The 27,201-nt window shown below is 45.1% G+C and overlaps 1 protein-coding gene across 5 annotated transcripts in view; it reads right to left on the minus strand.

Annotated features, from left to right (window-relative positions):
• The window catches only part of DGKZ (diacylglycerol kinase zeta), a 146,308-nt gene that overhangs the window by 21,873 nt on the left and 97,234 nt on the right, over window positions 1-27,201 (minus strand). For all 5 annotated transcript variants that reach the window (XM_072118807.1, XM_072118810.1, XM_072118808.1 and 2 more), the window contains 16 exons: window positions 25,391-25,462; window positions 23,820-23,936; window positions 23,591-23,662; window positions 23,420-23,515; window positions 22,495-22,577; window positions 19,559-19,619; window positions 19,128-19,241; window positions 17,753-17,893; window positions 17,481-17,559; window positions 17,206-17,261; window positions 17,062-17,124; window positions 12,106-12,179; window positions 11,023-11,134; window positions 10,289-10,488; window positions 7,363-7,463; window positions 5,418-5,497 (listed from right to left, as the gene is read on the minus strand). In XM_072118807.1, the coding sequence (XP_071974908.1) occupies window positions 5,418-5,497; window positions 7,363-7,463; window positions 10,289-10,488; window positions 11,023-11,134; window positions 12,106-12,179; window positions 17,062-17,124; window positions 17,206-17,261; window positions 17,481-17,559; window positions 17,753-17,893; window positions 19,128-19,241; window positions 19,559-19,619; window positions 22,495-22,577; window positions 23,420-23,515; window positions 23,591-23,662; window positions 23,820-23,936; window positions 25,391-25,462 (1,521 nt within the window). The remainder of the gene's footprint in view (window positions 1-5,417; window positions 5,498-7,362; window positions 7,464-10,288; window positions 10,489-11,022; window positions 11,135-12,105; window positions 12,180-17,061; window positions 17,125-17,205; window positions 17,262-17,480; window positions 17,560-17,752; window positions 17,894-19,127; window positions 19,242-19,558; window positions 19,620-22,494; window positions 22,578-23,419; window positions 23,516-23,590; window positions 23,663-23,819; window positions 23,937-25,390; window positions 25,463-27,201) is intronic.

A 27,201-nucleotide genomic window follows, 5' to 3' on the forward strand; every position in this document is an offset into this window, starting at 1 on the left:
CCCTGACCTGGGCTCCCCAACCCGTAGAGCTCGCATCCGTAATCATGGATAGGGGGTTCTCCTCTCTCCAAGGCCTGCCTGCCTGGAGGTTCTCTTCTCTTAGCCACCATCTCAGGGAATCCAGGATCTGTAGGGGAAGTGTAATCCTCTGGTCCAAGGAGGACTGGTCTCCCCCCCAGTTCTCCAACATGAAGAGCTGTAAGGGTCTTGCGTGATACATCGCCCAAGGCACCGCTGGAATTGCCGCTGTAAAGAGACCTAGAGTCCTCATAATGTCCCTTACGGTAGGGGATGGCTGTCTGTACAGCTTCTCCACCGAGGCTACTATCTTCACCACCTTGTCCTGAGGAAGGAAAGATTTCTGCTGAGTGGAATCTAATGTGATGCCGAGGAATATCTTTGATCTGGCCGGAGTAAGGGAGGACTTTTTCAGATTTACCATCTAGCCCAAGCGATGCAGAATCTTCATAACCACCCCTATCAAATTCTGTAACTTCTCTGCCGAACCTGCGATCAGCAGGAAGTCGTCTAGATATGGCACAAAGGTGCCCTGATATCTTCGTATGTAGGCTCCTACTTCCGATATTAGTTTTGTGAAAACTCTCGGTGCTATCGCCACTCCAAAGGGTAGAGCTCTGAATTGGAGGTGCTCTATCTTGCCGTCCATCATCACTGCCACTCTCAGGAATCTCTGGCTGTCCGGATGAATAGGGACGTGGTAGTATGCATCCGCTAAGTCTATGGAGGCCATAAAACAATCCTGAAAGAGCAGGTTTACTGTTGACCTTATCGATTCCATCTTGAATTTCTCCACTTGTAGGTAGCAGTTTAGTGGTCTTAAATTTATAATGGTCCGGAATGTGCCGTCCGGTTTCTTTATAAGGAACAGGGTTGAATAAAACCCTGTCCCTCGATCTTGCAGTGGCACCCGCCGAAGCACCTCCTTTCCCAGTAAGGATCTTACTTCGGTCTCCAGAGCCTGTCTTTCTGCTCTTCCGGCCACTGAGGTTATCTTGAAACGCTGTGGGGGAGGGGATAGAAAAGGTAATTTTAGGCCATCTTGTATGATCCCCAAAATCCACTTGCTCCCTGTAATCCTGCTCCACTCCTCCTTGAACAGGGAGAGCCTTCCCCCCACAGGACCCCTGGCGTCATTGCTGACCGGGACGTTTACTGGAATCCTGAGGTCGGGAAAACATGAATCCCTTAGACCTCCTAGAGGATCGCCACCCCTCTTTCTTGTCTCCGGATCTTTGAGGAGATCTAAATCGCCTTGAGGGGCGAAAAAACTTCCTCTCCTGAGGCCTTGTACTAGGAAAACCTCTCTTCCTGTCTGCTGCCTTCTCCAAGATGTTGTCTAGTGCAGACCCAAATAAGAATTCCCCTTCACAGGGAATACTACACAGATGATTCTTAGATGGAAGGTCCCCTGTCCAGTTCTTCAGCCATAAGGCCCTTCTGGCAGAATTAGATAAGGCCACCGATCTAGCTGATAACCTTAAGGCGTCCACCGAAGCATCGGCTAAGAAAGCAGAGGCTTTCTGTGCAGTGGAAACTTCAGAAATAAGATGTGACCTGGACGTCCCAGTCTTAATCTTTTCCTCCAGCCGGGAAAGCCAAACACAAAGAGACCTAGACACACATGTAGCTGCGACATTGGGCTTGAATGCGCCTGCTGCTGCTTCCCAGGAGCGCCTCAGGAAACCATCTGCTTTTTTATCCATAGGATCTTTAAGCACCCCTGAATCCTCCACTGGAAGCGCGCTCTTCCTAGAGACTTTAGAAACGGCAACATCTACTTTAGGTGCCTTGTCCCAAATCTCTGTCTCCTTCTCTGGAAAGGGATACTTCCTCTTCATGGCTTTAGGAATGAAAACCTTTCTGTCCGACTTGCGCCATTCTGCCTGGATAAGGGAGGAAATATTGTCATGGATGGGAAAAACCTTTCTCTTCTTTTCTCCTAGGCCCTGGAACATAACATCTGTTACAGAGCGTTCCTCCTTTTCATCCTCCAATTCCATAGTTGATCTTACTAATTTAACCAGGTGATCAATATCTTCTATAGGAAACAGGGGTCTGCCTGACTTGTCTTCCTCCTCTGACTCTGATGACTCCCCCGAACTAGGGCTAGACTCTTCAAATTGCCTGGAAGTGCCCGGGGAATTTTCTGACCTGAGAGATCGCCTTATTTCCTGCACAGAATTACGCACCTCCTGCTGGATTAGCATACGCATGGATTCAAACAAGGTCGACTGGTCTTGTACTAATAGGCGCTGAACACACTGGTCACAGTTAGGTTTTAAATAAGAGTCAGGCAGATTATCTCCACAGATTCTACATGCATGATGCTTAGACTTTTTAGTGGCTTTCACCTTACGAGATTCTTCCCTCTAAAACAGGAATCACATAAGACATCATCAGAACCAGTTTAAAGGCATGGTAAGGCCACACTCACCAATCAGCGGACTAACCCCCTACTCAAATTTTACCGTAGCGGTGTCCACCGACTCTCTACCACCTTCATTAGAACTCATCTTTTCAGTGGTGAGGGTATAGCTCCGTTCCATCCACAACCGGAGCAACTCCTGTGGCTGGCTGTGGGTGCTAGAAACAACACACAGGACTCCTGTGTGGGAACTCCTTTTAAATTTCCCGCCTCTGACGTCACACTCCACGTGGACGCCGAGCGGCGCGCCACTTCCGGTTCCAACCGGAAGTGGAGTCGACGCCATTTTTCCGAAGACCACTGCGGTGGGAAGGCCTGCGCTCAGCCACCTTCCAACACGCGCCTCCCTTCCAGGATCGGAGGCGCGCCGGAGCCCGTCTGCACCCACAGACTGCGCTGCACCTCGCAGCATCCACATACACACCCCGCCGAGAGACAGCCTCCGGTAAGTCTCGGCGGGGGAACTTGTGCAGCCACCTGGGGGTACCTGGGACTCCCATTCCCCCCTTACCGCGACTCCTTGAGCCTCACCGAGACTCACTGGATCCCCCGTCAGGGACAGGAAACCACTGAAGGAGATGGGGCGTACCGCACAATTTGAAGTCTGGGTTTCCTGTCCCTGGAGGCGGATCCCTCTCTCTGGTTGGGTGCTGTCGTGGTGAGAGGGGGAAAAAGTAATTTTTTTTTAAATATTTAAAGGGATTTTCCAGCTTTTTAATATAGGAGATGAACAGGAGTTGGACTCAGGAAACCTACACGTGAACTGGAGCAAATTTATTTAGACATGACATATTCTGTGGGTCAATGATGGAAACCCCAACTTGCAGATTTTGACGGATTTGTCATACATACCCATCATGAGTATTGGGTGTGAATAGCGCAGTAGCGTGCTTGATCATTATCCCCATTCACTTCTATGGGGCAGATAGCGATAGTAATTGCCCATCTCTGTCAGTCCCATAGAAGTAAATGGATCCCAAAAGGGTCCAAACTGGGATGTCATGTACAGTAACTGGGTCTACATAGAGTAGTAAGTAACTTCATGCAGTACCACCAGTCCCATCCAACTTCTATGGGTCTGATGTAAGGCTTCATTCACATGAACGTAATGGGGTGTTTGTATGAATGTACCCCGACACTGCACTCCCATAGAAGTGAATGGAGTGGGGGGTCATGACAATATCCATATGTGCCCATTTTGGGATGTCTGAATATCCCCAAAGGTATGGTGCATAGCAACTTATGGAGCCGATGAAGGGATTGCCAAAGGAAATTTGAAATATTTGGCTATGACATTAAATTCAATTTTAAAAAAAATCCGCTTTTTAGGAAAAAAAAAAAAGGTATCTGCAAAAGAAAAGCGATGATTTCCATAAGGAAAAGTGTCGCTCAATTCGTATTTCCGGCGATGTGAAGGAGAAGGTGTCCCTGCAGCCGGTTCCCTGTCGAGCGCTCGGGATTACGCGCCAAGTTAAATAAATCTAAATCCATTGGAGATGACCTCAGAGCTCAGGTGGGGGGGGGGAGAGGGGGATTGATGGGGAGAAAATAAAGTGGCGGGTTTGGGATTCTGCCACATAAAACAGCTCAGTCCGGAATAATGTGCAATACGAACTATTTCCATGATGTCAGCGGGTCCCTGCAGGGTTCCCGGGTGACATATGTGCAGGCGGGCATGGAGGGGATTGTGGTATCTCCCTGCAGGATGGGGCGACTGAGACGGCGGGATATGCTTCTACCTGCGACGATCTCATCTACAGACTCCAGGGGATGATGGGAGTTGTAGTTGCGAATCACTTGCAGGACTAGAACTCTGCTGTGTGAATGTTATATCTTGCAGAGAAGTGAATGGCCATCATGCATACCAATCAGTCATTCATTAATATGCAGGACTTCCAGTCACTAGTTCATTTATCCTGTGTAAAGGGGGATAAGGGTCTGGCACAGAGAAAACCACCTGAAAGTGGTTCCCCCCCCACCAAACAAGTTAGGCCCTATCCACATAGAGATGACTGGAACAGAACGGACATGCGCTACCGTCTGCTCCACCGCAAGTTAGGTGCTATCCTGTGGATTGCTACAATCCTGGAATATAAATCCATATTTTACAGTCCTGCTGTCAATAACAACAAACACAAATGTCTGGACATTACCTAACACTGACTACAGAAAGCACAGAGCACAGCAGTGTGAGGACACGCCTGCAGTGAACTTGGAAAAGCTGCTGCTGCTACTAACAACACACCCAAAGCTCTGATTACACATCTCTCCAGATTCATTAGCTAACACTGGTTGCAGAGAGCACAGCAGTGTGAGTACACGCCCCTAGTGCACTTGGAGAAGCTACGATCCTGGAATATAAATCCATTTATTTCACAGTCCTGCTGCTCCTTATAAAGGTATGATTACACATATCTCGAGGTTCAATAGCCAACACAGGCAGCAGAGAGCAAAGCAGTGTTTCACAGTCCTGCTGCTACCAATAAAGCTATACATATTACACATCTCTCCAGGGACAATACTGGCTGCAATTTTGCATGGTCATTTAGATGATATGCATACATCTGCAGCCAGTTGCCAGAATATATGGTTCATAGAGCTTAGTAAATGCTATTATTCAGGGTTTAAGCTCCATGGTAGTAAGTGTCCGCATCATGTAAACCCCCCACTCCCCCCCAACCCCCTTACGGCCTCACGGGGTCAGGCTGAGGCTCTGGTGTCCTGGCACATTACTATGTAGGAGGTAAGTGGAAGGATTCATTGTGTGCCTAAGTGACCCGTAGAAGCGGATTATATGCCCACATAAGAGCCTTCTGCCAACTACAGATACAGATGATGCAACTTCCAGCCAACAATATGTGACGCCAATACATCGGTGCCCGTATACAGCGTACCCATAAATGCTTATAACCCAGTGCGTGCGTACAGTAAGTGCGCGGCTGATTAGTATGTGTGTACGGCGTGTCCTTACCTCCTGGAGCTGCTGTATGTGTATACGACACGTCTCAAGATCGCTGTCTCCAGGGACCACAATAACTCCCAGTGGGAGAGCTGCAATCACCAGAGAGGGGAGAAAACACAGAGAAAACCAGTGAATTAAATAGAAAGGAGAAGGAGGGGTAGAAGGAATATAAATAGGGAGTAAGGAGGGCGCAGGGGGAGCTCAAAGGGGCATAAAGAAGTGGGAGAGCGCAGAAAACAAGAAGAGAACATATGTTCTGAACATAGCACTTTACATTAAATTTACGAAAATAATCAGAGAAATCAGCAAAGAAAGAGGATGAATATACATGGCAGAGATTTATATGATAAGTTTATGAGCCATGATGATTGTTTAAGGGGTATCCTCATCTTATTTAGTGATGGTGAACCCCACAAAGTAAGTTAGGCCCTTTCCACAGTACGGGGGTCAGTTACACACCGAGATGACCAGAGCAGCCGCTCATGCACGTGACAGGTTGCCCCATTGATCTCTATGAAGATCTCTATGGAGATGAACGAATCATGATACATAGGGATCCCATCGCCAAGACCCTCACCGATCAGCAAGTGAGGCCCTATCCTTCGTGGGACAACCCCCTTTAAAGAATAATCGGTATGGGAAGCTGTCCTGCTTCTATGGCTGGCTCAGAGCTTCTCCTAGCACATTAGTTATTCACAGCTTCACAGGATTATGTAATCCCTGGGTTGTGCCTGAAGGCAGAATAATCAATTGCTGCACCATCCCCCAGCTGCTGTGTATGAGTGATCCAACTCGGCTTGATTAGTCCTGTCTGGTCTAAGCCCAGTGTGTAATACAAGCTGTAATACAAGCTCTGTGTAACTTGTTCAATCATGTAATCCAGCTTTCCCAAGGAAAGACATAATGTTATAATTGTTTTTTCAGCAAAACCACTTAGCACAGGGTTTAACCAAGATATGATCCTGCATCAGTGTAGCTACAGCAGTCTCAGGGTATGTTTGCTTTATAGTGCATCAAATCAAATGGTAGGTTTCCTTTAAAGGGGTACACTGAAAGGATATCCCTTAGATAAAAATCATGCATAGGTAAACCAGGGACAGTTACTCATAGATCCAGGCACAGTGACTGTGGTAATCTTCTTGTATGTGTTATCCATGGCCTCCTTCCTTCTAAAATACACTTTTAAAATTATGCTAATAAGACAGTAGGGCTCCAAGGTGCAAATTCAGACTGTTATACGGTCTCCCTCTCCCTCTTACTGCTGTAATCTCACACAGTGGGAGGGGTGGAAGTGCTCCTGCACAGTGTACAACCTGTGAAGCTACAGTACAGAGTGTAACACCCAAAGGAGCCCTTGTGGCTCATAAGAATAATTATAAAAGTTGATTTTGGAAGGAAGGAGGCCATGGATAACAAATATAAGAAGATTACCACAGTCGTGGCGCCTGGATCTATGAGTTAAGTCCCTGGTTTAACCTGCTCGTGATCGGTGAGACAACAACGATCAATGATATTTACCATCAATCATTATATATGGTTTTAAGCAAAGTGTCAGGGAAATGACAACGCCATGACATCACCACTTAGGTTATAACAAGACCAGTCCATTGGCTGTCAGCTATTTATTATATGGCAATAAAAAGTTTGTGAACCCCCTGCTTTTCTGTGATCTGAACACAGCTCCGGACCTTTACACATTCCATCAGTATCCGCTATGGTCCAAAGTTTCCATGAGGTACTCTGATCACATTGCCTCCGTTACCGAATACTGAGAGGATGAGGTCACAAGTCTTTACCTATATAAGTTTTATAGGACTTCTCGCGGCTCATAAAGATATATTACACAGTAAATGGCTGCTGTAAATTAATAATGAAAAAAGGACCATAAAACTCCCACTAAAGAGTTTCCAAGATTGGAACCTTAAACTCCGGGTTTACAGCGTGCGATACTCACAGGCTTCCCTCAGCTTCTCCTTGTCATAGTGCAAAGCCTCATAGTCGTGCATGGAAATCCGACTGACGCGCAGACGCAATCTGTCTGGGACCGCCTGCTGACTGAACACAAAAATCTATGTCAAAAGACTACGACTACTGTCGCTACATTACATAGATGGATCGGATCATGAGCAATATCAGAGCCCCATCTAATTACAAGAGTCATTACAGAGCGAAAGGTGACAGGACATGGACCGCCGGCCCATTATCCCATACGTAGTAAAGTGCCAGAGTGTACGTATGCCCAAATTGTGCCCTTTTAACTTTTACGGAACTTTGGCATTTCCTGTACACCCATAGAACAGAATGACACACAGGAAGTGAATTCACACCAGTGCGCCATTCCATAAGGCAATGGTGACAAACCTATGGCACAAGCTGTGGGCACTCAGGCTGTACCCTAGCAAAGTTCGCCAGACAGGATTCAAGGCTTCCTCCTTCAGTCTGAGAAAGCCCAGGATGTTTCATGCTCAGTTCTAGTTAAAATAAAACTCATCCTGGGCTGCCTGGGACTACAGGATGAGCGAGAACGTGTGGACAGACCCGGATTACCATTGGAGCTTTTGCTCCGGGTCGCACAATTCTTCCTGATCAGGGGACCCTGGAGAGAAGCTACAATGATACATTGGGGCTCATTTACTTATGTGGTCACCGGAGTTCACAGAAAGTGCATTGTCCATCTATAATGCACTGTGCCGCAATTCAATAAGATCGTGCGCCCAATATCCTGCATGTGTCACTTCCCCGCTCAGGTCCACCGGAGTTCACCATCTTTTTAGAGGTGCATCCAAGTCCTTGGGAGTGCGACACAATTTGATAGTTAAATCCCGCGCTCAGTCCGAATCAGTCGGATTGTCGGACGGCACGCCCCCCGATTTGTGTATCATGGACGACAGCGCAGCTGCGCCAAAATCCGATCGCATGTGACACAATCCCAGCACAAACACCTATTAAATACCCAGCAGTGCAAATCCCTGAAAAAGGTGCAAAGTCCGACTAAAGTGCGATCCGTGACCCTTTGTAAATGAGCCCCATCGAGTTTTCTGCACTTATTTTCAACTGTATTGGCGTCCTAAGAACGCTGAGACAATTGAAAGCTGTGACAGAGCAAGGAGCAATAAGTCACTTCTTAAATAGCCTTGTTGGCACTTTGTGATAAATAAGTGGGTTTTGCTTGTCATTTGGGTACTCCGTCTCTGAAAGGTTCGCCAACATTATACAAGTACAGTGTAATGTCTTTACAAATCCACCATTGTGAGACGATGACCCCTTAGGCTGCATTCACAGTAGTACGGCGGGCATACATCGGCGGCAGGGAGAGGAGGAGGGGAAGAGTGCCGCTCACCTCCGCCACTCTCCATAGAGTTAACATAGGGCCTGGCACCTTATTTCGTCAAAAGATAGGACAAGTCCTATCATTCTACGGTCTACGGAACGGTTTGGTGCCGCACGTGTGCTGCACCGTACGGCTCTCGCATGGAGCCGTGAGGCGATTGCGGTGTATGGGGGCCATATATATGTCCCTCATACGTTCGTGTGAACGTAGCCTAACACTGAAGAAGACAACCTCCTAGAAGACAACTTCTCAATATACACTCACCGGCCACTTTGTTAGGTACACCTGTCCAACTGCTCGTTAACACTTAATTTCTAATCAGCCAATCACATGGCGGCAACTCAGTGCATTTAGGCATGTAGACATGGTCAAGACAATCTCCTGCAGTTCAAACCGAGCATCAGTATGGGGAAGAAAGGTAATTTGGTGCCTTTGAACGTGGCATGGTTGTTGGTGCCAGACGGGCTGGTCTGAGTATTTCAGAAACTGCTGATCTACTGGGATTTTCACGCACAACCATCTCTAGGGTTTACAGAGAAAGGTCCGAAAAAGAAAAAACATCCAGTGAGCGGCAGTTCTGTGGACGGAAATGCCTTGTTGATGCCAGAGGTCAGAGGAGAATGGGCAGACTGGTTCGCGCTGATAGAAAGGCAACAGTGACTCAAATCGCCACCCGTTACAACCAAGGTAGGCAGAAGAGCATCTCTGAACGCACAGTACATCAAACTTTGAGGCAGATGGGCTACAGCAGCAGAAGACAACACCGGGTGCCACTCCTTTCAGCTAAGAACAGGAAACTGAGGCGACAATTTGCACAAGCTCATTGAAATTGGACAGTAGAAGACTGGAAAAACGTTGCCTGGTCTGATGAGTCTCGATTTCTGCTGCGACATTCGGAAGGTAGGGTCAGAATTTGGCGTCAACAACATGAAAGCATGGATCCATCCTGCCTTGTATCAACGGTTCAGGCTGGTGGTGGTGGTGTCATGGTGTGGGGAATATTTTCTTGGCACTCTTTGGGCCCCTTGGTACCAATTGAGCATCGTTGCAATGCCACAGCCTACCTATTGTTGCTGACCATGTCCATCCCTTTATGAGCACAATGTACCCTGTAACATCTGATGGCTACTTTCAGCAGGATAATGCGCCATGTCATAAAGCTGGAAGCATCTCAGACTGGTTTCTTGAACATGACAATGAGGTCACTGGACACAAATGGCCTCCACAGTCACCAGATCTCAATCCAATAGAGCATCTTTGGGACGTGGTGGAACGGGAGATTCGCATCATGGATGTGCAGCCGACAAATCTGCGGCAACTGTGTGATGCCATCATGTCAATATGGACCAAAATCTCTGAGGAGCTTCCAGCACCTTGCTGTATCTATGCCACGAAGAATTGAGGCAGTTCCGAAGGCAAAAGGGGGTCCAACCCGTTACTAGCATGGTGTACCTAATAAAGTGGCCGGTGAGTGTAATTCTAAGTGGTCATCCCATAGAGGTGTCACTGTATTTTGAAGAAAGGGCAAGACGACGCGGCATCGTCTTACTCATTAAGCTGAGGGATGGACGTCCGCCTCTTGGTTTTCTGAACGAGGTTGGCTTGGTTGCGTAATGTAATCTTCACTAGAGACGGACCCAACTTGCACGGTTCACCATCCACCTGCATGGGGATTGACTTGTACGTCCGTAGCAGGACCTCCCGGCACTGGTGCAGGCGCTCCCCATGTCCTCCAACCTGTAGAGCCGCCTGGAGGTAAGAAGAGGACAAGGAAATGAATGTATATTTCATCAGAAAACACAGCATCAAGAGTACAGAAGGAAATATATTGTACGGGATCCTGATTCTAGGGGTATACAAAAATCATATTATATGGAAATACATAATGGGTACAACGCAGAAGAGTTTTAGGAATGGTGTCCGGTGTATTATGCTGTTTCATTCTAAGCTAAAGCGGAGGATATTAATGCTACAATACTTGCAGAATCAGCTTAGATATAAACGTGCAGTGCATATAGAATGTAAGCATTCCAGAACTAGCGGATCTTAGATACAGCGCCGCCACCTTGTGGTTGGATGCATAACTGCACTAAAGTCAGGCTGGAATGTTCACATCTGCAGTGGAAGCTATGTAATGTAGCGCCCAGATCTACAAACTGAGCAGGTACATGTATACGCATGACAGACTGACATGCTGAGCTCACATACTGTATGCAGAGAATTAATAAAGCCACTTATGGACAAAACAGGGCAAGGGGGCCGTCACAAGGACATTTCATGTACCAATGATGCCATGGTGAAGCCAATCACTTCAATATATCCGTCATCATGCCTCTGAGGTTCAAAGTCATGGTGCTCACCAGGGTTGCCCCACGGCATAGTGCCAGCACAGTACCTGTGTAGAGAATAAAAAAATTAGGCTTAGTGCTAATGGAACAGAAAGTTATAATAATCTTTATTTCTATAGCGCCATCATATTCTGCATCGCTTTACAAATCATAGGGGACATACACAGATAAAATACTACATTACAGAGTAATAACATATGGAACAATAGGAGTGAGGGCCCTGCTCCCAGGAGCTTACAGTCTATGAGGATGAGGGGGGGGGGGGGACACAAGAGCTTACAGTCTATGAGGATGGGGGGGGGGGGACACAAGAGCTTACAGTCTATGAGGATGAGGGGGGGGTGACACAAGAGCTTACAGTCTATGAGGATGAGGGGGGGGTGACACAAGAGCTTACAGTCTATGAGGATGAGGGGGTGACACAAGAGCTTACAGTCTATGAGGATGAGGTCCCTTAGAAGTGAATTGAGTGCCTGCCGCACAAGCACACTGGCACCACAGTCACAGGGAGGGGTGTTCCCATTTCAGCAAGTAATTGATATTGTAAAAAGTTATACAAATTTCCAATATAATTTCTGTATCAACCTGTTTCTAGATCTCTGCTTGCTGTCATTCTGTAGAAAGCTTCTTTGTATACTTCCATTGGATAGAAATCTGACCATGGTCACACAGGCGCCCACTCGTTATAACACACAGCTCTGATTACTCGGTGATATAATAAGCCGTACATCTGTGTGACCATGGTCAGATTGTGATTTCTATCCACTGGAAGTAAACATAGAAGCTTTCCACAGAACAACAGCAAGCAGAGATCTAGGAAACCGTGAGGAATTAACACAGAAAGTATATTGAAAATTTTTTATAATTTTTCATCATACAAACAATAATTTGCTGAAGTGGGAATACCCCTTTAAAATGTACCAAAGTTCTGACATATTTACCCTATCTTGTAGAGCTTGAACAAGGTAAAAGACAAATCTAAAAAAAATAAAACCTAGTTTGTACAGTTAAAACTTACCGAGGGATATTAAGAAACACCAGGCACTGTAACTTCAGTTCCTGAATTTTAGCAGTCAGGTCTGTGCCATCACACTGGAAATAAATATAAAAAAGTCATTGAGTTATAAGATGCAAATCAGTGCAGGATAAGTAATGTCATGTATGTACACAGTGACTGCACCAGCAGCAGAATAGTGAGTGCAGCTCTGGGGTATAATACAGGATGTAACTCAGGATCAGTACAGGATAAGTAATGTCATGTATGTACACAGTGACTGCACTAGCAGCAGAATAGTGAGTGCAGCTCTGGGGTATAATACAGGATGTAACCCAGGATCAGTACAGGATAAGTAATGTCATGTATGTACACAGTGACTGCACCAGCAGCAGAATAGTGAGTGCAGCTCTGGAGTATAATACAGGATAAGTAATGTCATGTATGTACACAGTGTCTGCACCAGCAGCAGAATAGTGAGTGCAGCACTGGGGTATAATACAGGATAAGTAATGTCATGTATGTACACAGTGACTGCACCAGCAGAATAGTGAGTGCAGCTCTGGAGTATAATACAGGATAAGCAATGTCATGTATGTACACAGTGACTGCACCAGCAGCAGAATAGTGAGTGCAGCTCTGGAGTATAATACAGGATGTAACTCAGGATCAGTACAGGATAAGTAATGTCATGTATGTACACAGTGACTGCACCAGCAGCAGAATAGTGAGTGCAGCTCTGGAGTATAATACAGGATGTAACTCAGGATCAGTACAGGACAAGTAATGTCATGTATGTACACAGTGACTGCACCTGCAGCAGAATAGTGAGTGCAGCTCTGGGGTATAATACAGGATGTAACTCAGGATCAGTACAGGATAAGTAATGTCATGTATGTACACAGTGACTACACCAGCAGCAGAATAGTGAGTGCAGCTCTGCAGTATAATACAGGATGTAACTCAGGATCAGTACAGGATAAGTAATGTCATGTATGTACACAGTGACTGCACCGGCAGCAGAATAGTGAGTGCAGCTCTGGGGTATAATACAGGATGTAACTCAGGATCAGTACAGGATAAGTAATGTCATGTATGTGCACAGTGACTACACCAGCAGCAGAATAGTGAGTGCAGCTCTGGAGTATAATACGATATGTAACTCAGGATCAGTACAGGATAAGTAATGTCATGTATGTACACAGTGACTGCACCAGCAGCAGAATAGTGAGTGCAGCTCTGCAGTATAATACAGGATGTAACTCAGGATCAGTACAGGATAAGTAATGTCATGTATGTGCACAGTGACTACACCAGCAGCAGAATAGTGAGTGCAGCTCTGGAGTATAATACAGGATGTAACTCAGTATCAGTACAGGATAAGTTATGTCATGTATGTACACAGTGACTGCACAAGCAGCAGAATAGTGAGTGCAGCTCTGGAGTATAATACAGGATGTAACTCAGGATCAGTACAGGATAAGCAATGTCATGTATGTACACAGTGACTGCACCGGCAGCAGAATAGTGAGTGCAGCTCTGGGGTATAATACAGGATGTAACTCAGGATCAGTACAGGATAAGTAATGTCATGTATGTGCACAGTGACTACACCAGCAGCAGAATAGTGAGTGCAGCTCTGGAGTATAATACAGGATGTAACTCAGGATCAGTACAGGATAAGTAATGTCATGTATGTACACAGTGACGGCACCAGCAGAATAGTGAGTGCAGCTCTGGGGTATAATACAGGATGTAACCCAGGATCAGTACAGGATAAGTAATGTCATGTATGTACACAGTGACTGCACCAGCAGAATAGTGAGTGCAGCTCTGGGGTATAATACAGGATGTAACTCAGGATCAGTACAGGATAAGTTATGTCATGTATGTACACAGTGACTGCACCAGCAGCAGAATAGTGAGTTCAGCTCTGGAGTATAATACAGGATGTAACTCAGGATCAGTACAGGATAAGTAATGTCATGTATGTACACAGTGACTGCACCAGCAGAATAGTGAGTGCAGCTCTGGGGTATAATACAGGATGTAACTCAGGATCAGTACAGGACAAGTAATGTCATGTATGTACACAGTGACTGCACCAGCAGCAGAATAGTGAGTGCAGCTCTGGAGTATAATACAGGATGTAACTCAGGATCAGTACAGGATAAGTAATGTCATGTATGTACACAGTGACAGCACCGGCAGCAGAATAGTGAGTGCAGCTCTGGAGTATAATACGGGATGTAACTCAGGATCAGTACAGGATAAGTAATGTCATGTATGTACACAGTGACTACACCAGCAGCAGAATAGTGAGTGCAGCTCTGGGGTTTAATACAGGATGTAACTCAGGATCAGTACAGGATAAGAAATGTCATGTATGTACACAGTGACTGCACCAGCAGCAGAATAGTGAGTGCAGCTCTGCAGTATAATACAGGATGTAACTCAGGATCAGTACAGGATAAGTAATGTCATGTATGTACACAGTGACTGCACCGGCAGCAGAATAGTGAGTGCAGCTCTGGGGTATAATACAGGATGTAACCCAGGATCAGTACAGGATAAGTAATGTCATGTATGTACACAGTGACTGCACCAGCAGCAGAATAGTGAGTGCAGCTCTGGAGTATAATACAGGATGTAACTCAGGATCAGTACAGGATAAGTAATGTCATGTATGTACACAGTAGCTGCACCAGCAGCAGAATAGTGAGTGCAGCTCTGGGGTATAATACAGGATGTAACTCAGGATCAGTACAGGATAAGTAATGTCATGTATGTACACAGTGACTACACCAGCAGCAGAATAGTGAGTGCAGCTCTGGGGTTTAATACAGGATGTAACTCAGGATCAGTACAGGATAAGTAATGTCATGTATGTACACAGTGACTGCACCAGCAGCAGAATAGTGAGTGCAGCTCTGGAGTATAATACGGGATGTAACTCAGGATCAGTACAGGATAAGTAATGTCATGTATGTACACAGTGACTGCACCAGCAGCAGAATAGTGAGTGCAGCTCTGCAGTATAATACAGGATGTAACTCAGGATCAGTACAGGATAAGTAATGTCATGTATGTACACAGTGACTGCACCGGCAGCAGAATAGTGAGTGCAGCTCTGGGGTATAATACAGGATGTAACTCAGGATCAGTACAGGATAAGTAATGTCATGTATGTACACAGTGACTACACCAGCAGCAGAATAGTGAGTGCAGCTCTGGAGTATAATACAGGATATAACTCAGGATCAGTACAGGATAAGTAATGTCATGTATGTACACAGTGACGGCACCAGCAGAATAGTGAGTGCAGCTCTGGGGTATAATACAGGATGTAACCCAGGATCAGTACAGGATAAGTAATGTCATGTATGTACACAGTGACTGCACCAGCAGAATAGTGAGTGCAGCTCTGGGGTATAATACAGGATGTAACTCAGTATCAGTACAGGATAAGTTATGTCATGTATGTACACAGTGACTGCACCAGCAGCAGAATAGTGAATGCAGCTCTGGAGTATAATACAGGATGTAACTCAGGATCAGTACAGGATAAGTAATGTCATGTATGTACACAGTGACTGCACCAGCAGCAGAATAGTGAGTGCAGCTCTGGAGTATAATACAGGATGTAACTCAGGATCAGTACAGGATAAGTAATGTCATGTATGTACACAGTAGCTGCACCAGCAGCAGAATAGTGAGTGCAGCTCTGGAGTATAATACAGGATGTAACTCAGGATCAGTACAGGATAAGTAATGTCATGTATGTACACAGTGACAGCACCGGCAGCAGAATAGTGAGTGCAGCTCTGGGGTATAATACAGGATGTAACTCAGGATCAGTACAGGAAAAGTAATGTCATGTATGTACACAATGACTGCACCAGCAGCAGAATAGTGAGTGCAGCTCTGGGGTTTAATACAGGATGTAACTCAGGATCAGTACAGGATAAGTAATGTCATGTATGTACACAGTGACTGCACCAGCAGCAGAATAGTGAGTGCAGCTCTGGAGTATAATACGGGATGTAACTCAGGATCAGTACAGGATAAGTAATGTCATGTATGTACACAGTGACTACACCAGCAGAATAGTGAGTGCAGCTCTGGGGTATAATACAGGATGTAACTCAGTATCAGTACAGGATAAGTTATGTCATGTATGTACACAGTGACTGCACCGGCAGCAGAATAGTGAGTGCAGCTCTGGGGTATAATACAGGATGTAAACCAGGATCAGTACAGGATAAGTAATGTCATGTATGTACACAGTGACTGCACCAGCAGCAGAATAGTGAGTGCAGCTCTGGAGTATAATAGAGGATGTAACTCAGGATCAGTACAGGATAAGTAATGTCATGTATGTACACAGTGACTGCACCAGCAGCAGAATAGTGAGTGCAGCTCTGGGGTATAATACAGGATGTAACTCAGTATCAGTACAGGATAAGTTATGTCATGTATGTACACAGTGACTGCACCAGCAGCAGAATAGTGAGTGCAGCTCTGGAGTATAATAGAGGATGTAACTCAGGATCAGTACAGGATAAGTAATGTCATGTATGTACACAGTGACTGCACCAGCAGCAGAATAGTGAGTGCAGCTCTGGAGTATAATACAGGATGTAACTCAGGATCAGTACAGGATAAGTAATGTCATGTATGTACAGTGACTGCACCAGCAGCAGAATAGTGAGTGCAGCTCTGGGGTATAATACAGGATGTAACTAAGGATCAGTACAGGATAAGTAATGTCATGTATGTACACAGTGACTGCACCAGCAGAATAGTGAGTGCAGCTCTGGGGTTTAATACAGGATGTAACTCAGGATCAGTACAGGATAAGTAATGTCATGTATGTACACAGTGACTGCACCAGCAGAATAGTGAGTGCAGCTCTGGGGTTTAATACAGGATGTAACTCAGGATGAACATTTTACTAAAAATATATTTCAGGCAACTTACAACAACTTGGATGTGTTTGGCCAAATCTCGAGAGCTACCAGTCAAGAAGTCCGAGAAAGCGGTCTGGGCGAGAGGAGGGAATGACTGTTAATTAGTTGCAAGACTCAAGTAAGACTATAAAACAACAGGTGTAGCGACACTTACCCCAGCGTAGAACATCTTATTGCGGAATCGGCTATTAAATTTCTCCGGATTAGCCTCTGAGGAAACACAAATACACCAACCAGTCAGACACATAGTCGGATGAAGCTGCTGCATTCTGCTCAGCGACTCTGCTCTAACTTACAGAGAAGACACTTTAGTAGGGAAGACACCTCTATAATGTGTCCCGATACATAAGGTTAGGGGATTTTATCAATCTCTGCATAGAAAGATGGTTAGGAGTAGTGTAGTGTAGACAATTCCCAACGTAACATTACCTCTGGATTCGTGGAATTCCAAGGTGACACGTGCGTCAAATCCCAGGCTGAAATAATTATTGAACACATCTAGAGGAAGCTGGAGGAAAAAGCAAATCATATAACATCAGTACAGGCAGTCCCCGGGTTACGTACAAGATGGTCACAGAGGTCAGAGGTCACAGTGGGCAGAGGGGTCCGTCTTTAACTAGGGGTCGTCTGTAAGTCGGGTGTCCTTAAATACGCTAATAAACCAGCTGATTTTATCAGAAACTTGTTCCCTTAAAACTTACCTTATCTGTGGCTCCTTCTCCTCTGTCCTCCTCACAGGCTTCAGGATTTCGCTCCACTTCCAAGTTCCACCTGTCCAATTGGACCACCGGTCCTTCCTCCACGTGGCCCAGGATTTTAGAGAGGGGCTCATCTGTGTAACCCTAGAAGGATAGTATCAGAAACAGGAAGAATGAGCATGTGAAGGCCTAGTAATACATGCCGGCCCTAACCAAAGGTCCTCCAATAGTTCACAATTCACTTATAGGATATAGGGACAGGACATAACCACATTCACTACAGTATTACATGGTTCCTTAGATCCCTGAGCTCGCACCTTACTGTATCACATGCAATAAAACACCCACTTTCATACACACAGTTTCTGATTGTAGTAAGTGATTGGTGGTGGAGCCACTTCTTAGGGGGTCACAAATCTCGGCTTCCACTGTATAAGATGGCACAGATAGCCAAGCAGTGTCCTAGATACAGTGGGGGTCACAGCACATGTGTAATCACCCCTCACCCCCACTATAGTTCGTGGTTTAAGCTTGCATTCAAGGCAATGTCCAATGTCCCAACTTTGCAAGTTATCCCCAATCCACCCCCCAGCAAACCAGAGAATTGGGTCCTGCCCTCACTAAAGGATAAATCGGTACATCAAATGGAGCGACAGAACATGCACTTAATAGTATTGGAGTGTCAGAAATTGCCAATCACAGCGCTGAGGTCTCTCTCCAGCACTCTCAGAAGGTGAATGTGAGCGCTGGAGACAGGGGCGTAACTAGGAGAGCCTGGGCCCCACAGCAGACTTCTGAATGAGACCCCCCCTTTCCCAGGTAGTCTTCTTATACCAGGGTGATTAAGTGACTACAGACCACATGGTGGAAGTAGACAGCAGGAAGCTAAAGATGAGAGATTCCTAGTCCTGCTGTCTCCTCCCCGTACAGTTCCCAACTCAGCTGTGTATTGTAGATGAATTCACTGTTATATACATATTATGATAAACAATGTGCACAAAGGTGCACATTCACCATTCTTTAGTGTGTCAGGTCATATGCTGAGGCCCCATGACACTGTGGGCCCCATAACAGCCGCTATGGCTGCTACCGCTGCTATGGCTGCTGGCCTGGGTGCTGTGCTCAGCCATTTGTCGCTCCCATATAATTGAAAGGAGTGGCAGGATGTGCATTCTGTCGCTCCACTCATTAGTGAGGATAGGACCCCTATTCTCTGGATTGCTGGTGGCCCCCATTCTTGTGAACAGTTGGGGTCCAAGCAGCCGTACCCTCAGCACTTGTTAATTCCTACCCTGTAGATTTGGGATTACACAAAATGTTTGGGACAAAGCCTTTAAAATAGCACGGTTCTATATGACCTACTCCTAAGGTGACTTACCCCACCCCAGTTAAGTGTTCTAGCCAGGTCATTTCCGGTGCCAAGAGGGAGGACAGCAACGGGCGGTGGAGGAAAAAGGTGCAGCTGATCCAATACAGAGAGAATCCAGCCAACCTGCAAATAGAAAATCAAGACTAAGTATTCAAAAAGGCAAAACTGAAAAAAGAAGAAAAAAAGGAGGGTCACAACACGATGTTGGAAGCCAATGTGTAAACCTGGCATAATATATCCATAGAAAAATGCAGGTGGTCTAATCCAATACTTCCTAAGGAGGTGAATGCCATGATGTAGAATTCTGGGAAGTGGTCACGGTTACATAGGTATAAATTTATCACACAACTATGTGTAGGCAGAAAAGGCAGACAAGACAGGCCGTGGCACATGGGGTCCCCAAACAATGCACAGTAGTCAGGGGGTAACACGAGACTCACAGTGCCATCACCTCCGCACGCCAGGATACGCAACGATGGAACCTTCCGATACATCTCCAGCCTGCCGGGAGATACAAGGGGAATCAGTGAGAGAGCGTTGTACATGAGATTGGTCAGATGTCATTGTGATCTAAGTCCTGGCACTAACTTATATAATAAAAGGGTGTGTAAAAAAATAAATAAATAAATAAAACAAAACATGGTTGCTGTTATGCACAAACAATGTCCCGTATATTTTAAACATTTATGATATCCCTGGTCATGTAACACAGGTCATATCCCTCGTTATATCCCTGTCATGTGATGTCACACAGGTGCACGGCTCGTTATATCCCTGGTCATGTCACACAGGTGCACTGCTCATTATATCCCTGATCATGTGATGTCACACAGGTGCACTGCTCGTTATATCCCTGATCATGTGATGTCACACAGGTGCACTGCTCGTTATATCCCTGTCATGTGATGTCACACAGGTGCATAGCTTGTTATATCCCTGGTCATGTCATGTAACACAGGTGCACTGCTCGTTATATATCCCTGATCATGTGATGTCACACAGGTGCATGGCTCGTTATACCCCTTGTCGTGTGAGGTCACATTGTTATATCCCTGGTCATGTGATGTCCCACAGGTGCATAGCTCGTTATATATCTGGTCTTGTGATGTCACATAGGTGCACGGCTCATTATATCACAAAGAGTATTCAGAGCTGTGTGTTGTGTGACATCCCAAGACCAGGGATATAAAAAGCCATGTACCTATGTGACATCACATGACCAGGGATATAATGAGCCATGCACCTGTGTGACATCACATGACAAGGGGTATAACAAGTCGTGCACCTGTGTGACCTCACATGACCAGAGATATAATGAGCGATGCACCTGTGTGACATTTCATGACCAGAGACCAGTTTTTATCCACAGAAAGTAAGCAATGAATCTTCCTTTAGAAGGACAGCAAGCAGAGATCTAGAAAACTGTGAGGAATTGATACAGAAAGTATATAGGAAAATTGTCTAACTTTTCATCACTCAAGGCATATCAAGTATTAGCTGAAAGTGCACGATCCCTTTAAGTAAACGGATTTCAGCCTACGAGCCCATATTTCAGTACTGTGAGAAGTACAACAGGTTCCTACAGAAGTCACACACCAGTAAGTGCTGCACATCCGCCTCGTGCTGAGGGGTTATGGGCACACGGGGCTGATTCATCCATTACTTCTGCAGTAAAGTGAGCAGTAGCTATTCTATAGTTAGAAGTGTAAATCACACCCCACAGAAGCCGTCAGAGGGCGAGCTGCAAGTTACATAACCAGGAGGTGTTACAGTACTACATTGTTCTACATTAATAGCACCGCTATGAAGAATGGAGCTACAGATACTTCCCATATACTAGATTAGCTCTATACATCACTTCATACTGAAATTCCTTCAACTCAAAAAAATATAAGTCACTTTAAAATTACTTAGAAAACCAGTATAATCCTCCAGGATTATTACATGCTGTGCCAATGGTGAAAAGTTATTATTATAGAACAGTTCTGCTCTCAGACACTTCTGATAAATCTCCCCCAATGTGCACATCCAGGGGTGATGTAGAAAGTGTTATAGTTATGTGGATAGAAGATCAGAATCTGATTCTGGAGTAAAAGGAATTGCTGGAGAGACCCCAGCGCTGTGCTCGGAAACTTCCAATACTCCCACAGTATTGAATGAAGCTAGATATATGTTGACCCTAATGAGAACCCCCCCCCCCCACTCTAGTGATCGATTGGAGAGCCCCTTTAAAAGGGCCCATCCACTATTGTTTATTTAATGAAAAGTAATAGAAATTTTCCAATATACTTTCTATAGCAATTCCTTTTTTTTAAAAATTTTTCTAGATCTCTGCTTGCTGTTATTCTATAGGAAGCTTCATTGTTTACTTCCTGCAGGTAAACTCCAGTTCCTGGTCATAGAATGTCACACAGGTGCACGGCTCGTTATATCCCTTGTCATGTGATGTGACACAGGTGCACGGCTCATTATATCCCTTGTCATGTGATGTCACACAGGCGCACGGCTCGTTATATCCCTGGTCATGTGATGTCACACAGGCGCACGGCTCGTTATATCCCTGGTCATGTGATATCACACAGGCGCACGGCTCATTATATCCCTGGCCATGTGAGGTCACACAGGTGCACGGCTCGTTATATCCCTGCTCATGTGATGTCACACAGGCGCACGGCTCGTTATATATCCCTGGTCATGTGATGTCACACAGGTGCACGGCAGGTTATATCCCTGGTCATGTGATGTCACACAGGTGCACGGCTCGTTATATCCCTGGTCATGTGATGTCACACAGGTGCACGGCTCGTTATATCCCTGGTGATGTGATGTCACACAGGTGCGCGGCTCATTATATCCCTGATCATGTGATGTCAAACAAGTGCACGGCTTGTAATAACCCTGGTCATGTGATGTCACATAGGTGCACAGCTCTTTATACCCTTGGTCATGTGATGTCCCACAGGTCATGTGATGTCCACTGTGTGACATCACATGACTAGGGATATAATGACATCAAACGACCTGAAATAAACAACATAAATTATTTGCTAAAAGTGGACAACCCCTTTAAGCTTCACTATGGGCCGTATCTGGTTTTGCAGCTTAACCTCATACACTTCTTTTGGATATTAGTTCTGAGTTATAAAACCAAATACAAGAGTGTAGCTGTTCCTCAAGGAGAACAAGCATTCCATTTTCATGCTCACACACACCATCTCTGCAATATAATCTACACAGCATAAGACGATGTATATGAAGTTTAAAGGGGCTGTCCACTTTAATCACCAAGCCTTCCACCCAAGTGTCCCATTGCTGGATGTTTTATGTTGGGCGTTGTCACACACATAATGACAAGTGGTAATATCTGAATACTTACGCTTCCTTCGGACCACCTTGACTGAGGTCAAATACTTGCCGTGGATTCAGATACCACATGAAGGACTGGAGGATCTTCACGCCCTAATAGGGAGAGACCGCAAAATGATCAGATTTCACGTCTCCGGGTAACACCTTGTATTCACTAACACAATCAAGCCGGAGTCTTAAGTAAATATTAAAAAATCAGCTTTTTCCATTTCCGAATTTTCACAATGTGCCTATAATAAGCATCAAATTCCCTTCTGCCTTTAAAGGGTTGACAACTTTTTACAATCCCCGATGGTTAGTTGGGTAACCTAAAGGGGTAATTTAGGAAATTATTGCCAATCCATAGAATTGGAAATAACTTTCTAATCAGTGAGGGTCCTCACCAATCATGAGAACAGGACCCCCAGCAATTCCAGCAATGAGGAGAAAAGGGATCCTTTACTCACTCACGGTTGGAGCGTGTGTCATGCTGCTCCAATCAGTTCTATGGGATCAGAGATAATTGAGCTCTGTGTTCCTAATTGCTGAGGGTTCTGTTCTCATGATCTGTGGGTGTCACTCACAGATTGATATATCCTATCAATAACTTCCTAAATTGGGATGATCCCTTTAAAAACCACTGGGAGATCTTAACAGAAAGTTGTCTTTCCTGAAGCGGCTCTAAAGGTGAAATGAAGCATGAAACATTTCCATATAAAAAAACAGATTTTTTGCAGTCACTAGAGATAACCGGACCCGATGGTTGGGTTCATCTAACCAGGACACACCTTAGCCAATCATAGCCATAGTTGCTAAAAGAATCAATTTTCCAGATTCGGCAATATGTCCAGGTCAGGAGGCCAAACCCAAATGCCGAACCCGACCAATGGATCCGTTAGATATACGAATAAGAAGAGAGACAATGCAGTTGTGTAAAGTGAAATAAGGAGCCTCACTTGATTTCCTCCGCTTTTTGGGTTGACGAACACCAGCACAGGCTTCATGTGGGGGCAGAGGGCGGGACGGATGATGAACGGTCGCATCCTGGGCTCCTAAGGGACGGAGTTATCCTAGTTATTCAAGTACAGAACCTATAATGGGGCATCTTATTCTAGCTCCCAGCTCACCTCCGCTCCCTTCTTGCTGGGCTTCCTCTTGAATGAGGGTCTCTTCTTCTTCTTGCTCGATTTTATGGAACTCTGCAAGGAATCGATGAACGTAAGAACAAGGGTTAAATCCAGTAGTAAAGGGTCATTAATGGGATCCAATAAGATCATCACATTGTTGAATGCTCCTTCCTGATCAATGACGGTGCCATGTAAACCAGGAGCCAATGCACGACCCATCAGCACTCACCTGAGGCCGCCGAACTCGGATTATCCAGGTAGGGGGCACAATAACAGCAGCGTGAGCCCCCAAAGAACACGGCTCCTCGATGTGGTGAAGCATGAAGCACGAGACCTTGTTGTGGTACTGCAAGAGGAGAAAGTGTACGGTTAGATACCCCCTTTCCTTCTCTATGAGAATTTTCAATGTCCGTGTAACCATATACAGCCAGAAGGGGGCGCTAAGAACCCTCAAGTTTTACAAAACTTTACAAAAAAAAAGTGATTCTCCGGTAAAAGATTACAGATATTGATAAGCGTCCAGCTACAATGATGACTATATAACTTATTTGTAATTAGGACACTACTATAAGAATGTTAATTAAAGGGATTGTCCGGAGGTCGAAATACAAAGCTGCTTTCTTCCTAAAACAGCGTCACACCTGACCATGGATTGTGCTAGTATCGCAGCTCGTTTGTAGAGTGATGCTGGTTTTGGAAGAAGGCAGCAATGTTTTTTTCAACCTCTGGACAACCCCTTTAAGATTGTTCTTATTATAGCATTGGTAATCACTGACAATTCAATGGCAGCAATTACAAACACTATAATAAGAGCAATATTAAAGGGGTTGTCCAGAGGTTTAAAAACAGCTTTTTTTTTGTTGTGGTATTGCCGCTCAGCTCCATTCATTTCTACAGAGCTGAGCTGCAATACCAGAATCAGGAAGAATTTAGGAAGAAAGCAAACATGTTTATCAACCTCCGGACAACCTCTTTAAAATTAAATCTACCATGAAAATCCATCCTGATAAACCAGGGACACTTCCTCATAGATCCATGTAACGTGACTGTGGTAATCTTCATTTATTTGTTATCCATGGCCTCTTTCCTTCTAAAATCAACTTTTAAAATTATGCTAATGAGCCCGAGTGGCTACCATAGCCCCTCTGTGATCTGGCTCTTACACTGTCTGACCATCCCCCTGCTGCCTTAGCTCCTGTGCAGTAACCAGGAGGAGTAAGCCAAAAGGCCTCCTGGGGCATTACCAGAGCCCCTCTATGCTGCAGCTATATAGGCTGTAACACTGTGCAGGGGCACTTCCCCCTCCCACTGTGTGCTGTAATCTCATTGGAACAGAAGGAGTTCAGGCAGAGGGAGGAGGTGGTGCTGAGGGGGGAGGGGAGACACAGGGGCTCTAGTAACACCCCAAGGAGCTCTTTAGGCTGATTAGAAATTTAAAAAGTTGATTTTAGAAGGAAGGAGGCCATGGATAACGAATATAAAAGTCAGTAAGTATCAGTAAGTGTAGATTTTCTTTAAAGACCGTCTAGAATCTTTCCAAATCACCCCATAAGCTAAACATCATCGTGTAAGTCACCTTGTAAGCTGATCATTTTTATTTGTATGCAGCTTTTTAGGTATTTATGCAAATGTTCCAGGTTTGGAGAATTTGCATGGAGTTCTAATCATGTAACAAATGCCTGGAAAGCTTATACAGGGCCCTGGGCAATGCCGGACTGACTTGTGGGGTCATTATAGTATATCTAATAAACCAGACCGGTCACTACGCACAGAGCGGATAAGCACGGACACAATACTTACTGCCAGTTTGCACCATGAGCAGCTGATAGCGACAATCTCTTTGCTGTGAAAGGCAAACTTTTGCTGAAACCCCTGAAAAGATCAAATGAAAGTCAATGAGTGATACATCCCAGAGTAGAGACCTAAAGGCTATAGGTGCAAAGCTGTGACCTTTATCATATGGTGTCACCAAATATGTTCCAGGTTTCAGTAGGCCCCTGGGCAGCAGAGCCTCAGTGGGCCCCTTTGCAGTGAACTCACATGGCAGCATTTAAAATAAGAAACTAACACAGTCTCCTGTTCTCTAAAATAGTCCCTCACTTATTATACCAAACAGCCCTTCATGATTATTTTAGATACAGCCCCCCTGATTCCCTAAAGATTTATTAGATCCGCCCCCCCCTTCACTCCCATAGATTCTTTATGTACTGCCTTATGTGCCCCCCTCCCCCAGCAGCTCTGGGCCCCAGCACTTGCCCAGGTATGCCCAGTGCTGGTGCCAGCCCTGTCTGATTCCATAGATTAATATCACTTTCATCTATCAGTACATGCATGTAAGAGGAGAACTACAATTGGGTATTTTGGCAAGGAAATTATTATTAAATCGATAAAAGTGGAGCTTGTAACTAAACTGTGTTTCGGCCACCCTTACAGAAGGTCCTGGGTGTGAGACCTAGGACAGACTTATACACAGGTAGGGGGGGAAATGTTCTTTCTAGAATTATATCTTTTTGTGAAATCTTACCAGTTTAACCATTTAAAAAAAAAAATCTCCTCCCAAGTCATATGATGATGAGCAGAGAAGAGTCACTTTGTACCGGAGATGAGTGACTTTTACAGGCTGGAGAGGGAGAGGCAGTTCTACAGCACCTAGAAACAAGTTGTTGGTGTCAAATTAAAGATAAGGATTATACCTTTAAGTAAGGAGTGTGGTTCTCTGATTTAAAGTATGTAAAGAAATAGGCGGGAGATGGATTTTTATCATCTGGAAATACATCCTGCAAACTGTCTGGATCCTTGCCTACAAGCCAGATAGGATCTGAGAGATGAGATTCTTATATTTAATATGATATCGGAATCATGGATCTAGATACTACAGAACCGAGGTGTCTAAAACGATGCTCCACTTTTAGTCTCTTAGGGGGAAAAAAGTGACTCTTCTCGGCTCATTTTTACATGAATTTGGAGGAGATTCCTTATAGGTAAATGGGTGTGATTGCACATAAAAGAGTGAATTCTAGAAAGGACATTTCATCCCCTACCTGAGGGGGCTGCTAATTTAATGGGGCAAAAACTGGAGTCCCTCTAGCTGGACAGAATACCAATGTTATAAATATGGATTGGGAAATGTGTGATTTTTCGCTATTATCCTAAAACTGCATCAAGTTAATTAACAATGTTGGGAAAATTGTCAAGGTCAACACATTTTATCAGTATAGGATTTCACACATCTCCTGTGTTAGAGGTGAAGCATCATCAATCAGACACCAATGCGATGCCACGTGCGGAGAGGATATATCACCTGTTCATCAGGAAACCCACAAATGATCACACCTATTATCTGCTCTTATCGCTTCTATCTAAATCAGTGGTTCTCAACCTTTGTAATGCTGTGACCTCGCAATACAGTTTCTCATGTTGCGGTGACCCCCAAACCATGTGATTCGTGGCAAAAACACAATAAAATCGTGGCTCTGATGGCTTTAGGTGACCCCTGTGTTGTGATCGTTCGACCCCCACTGAGGTTGGGAACCGCTGATCTAAATGAATCTGGTCATTGGAGAGGAGCACAGGAAATACATTACCAAATTACAGCCAGGTCATGGTGCTCC

Source organism: Engystomops pustulosus, chromosome 7 (genome assembly GCF_040894005.1).
Source record: "Engystomops pustulosus chromosome 7, aEngPut4.maternal, whole genome shotgun sequence".
Taxonomy (NCBI): domain Eukaryota; kingdom Metazoa; phylum Chordata; class Amphibia; order Anura; family Leptodactylidae; genus Engystomops; species Engystomops pustulosus.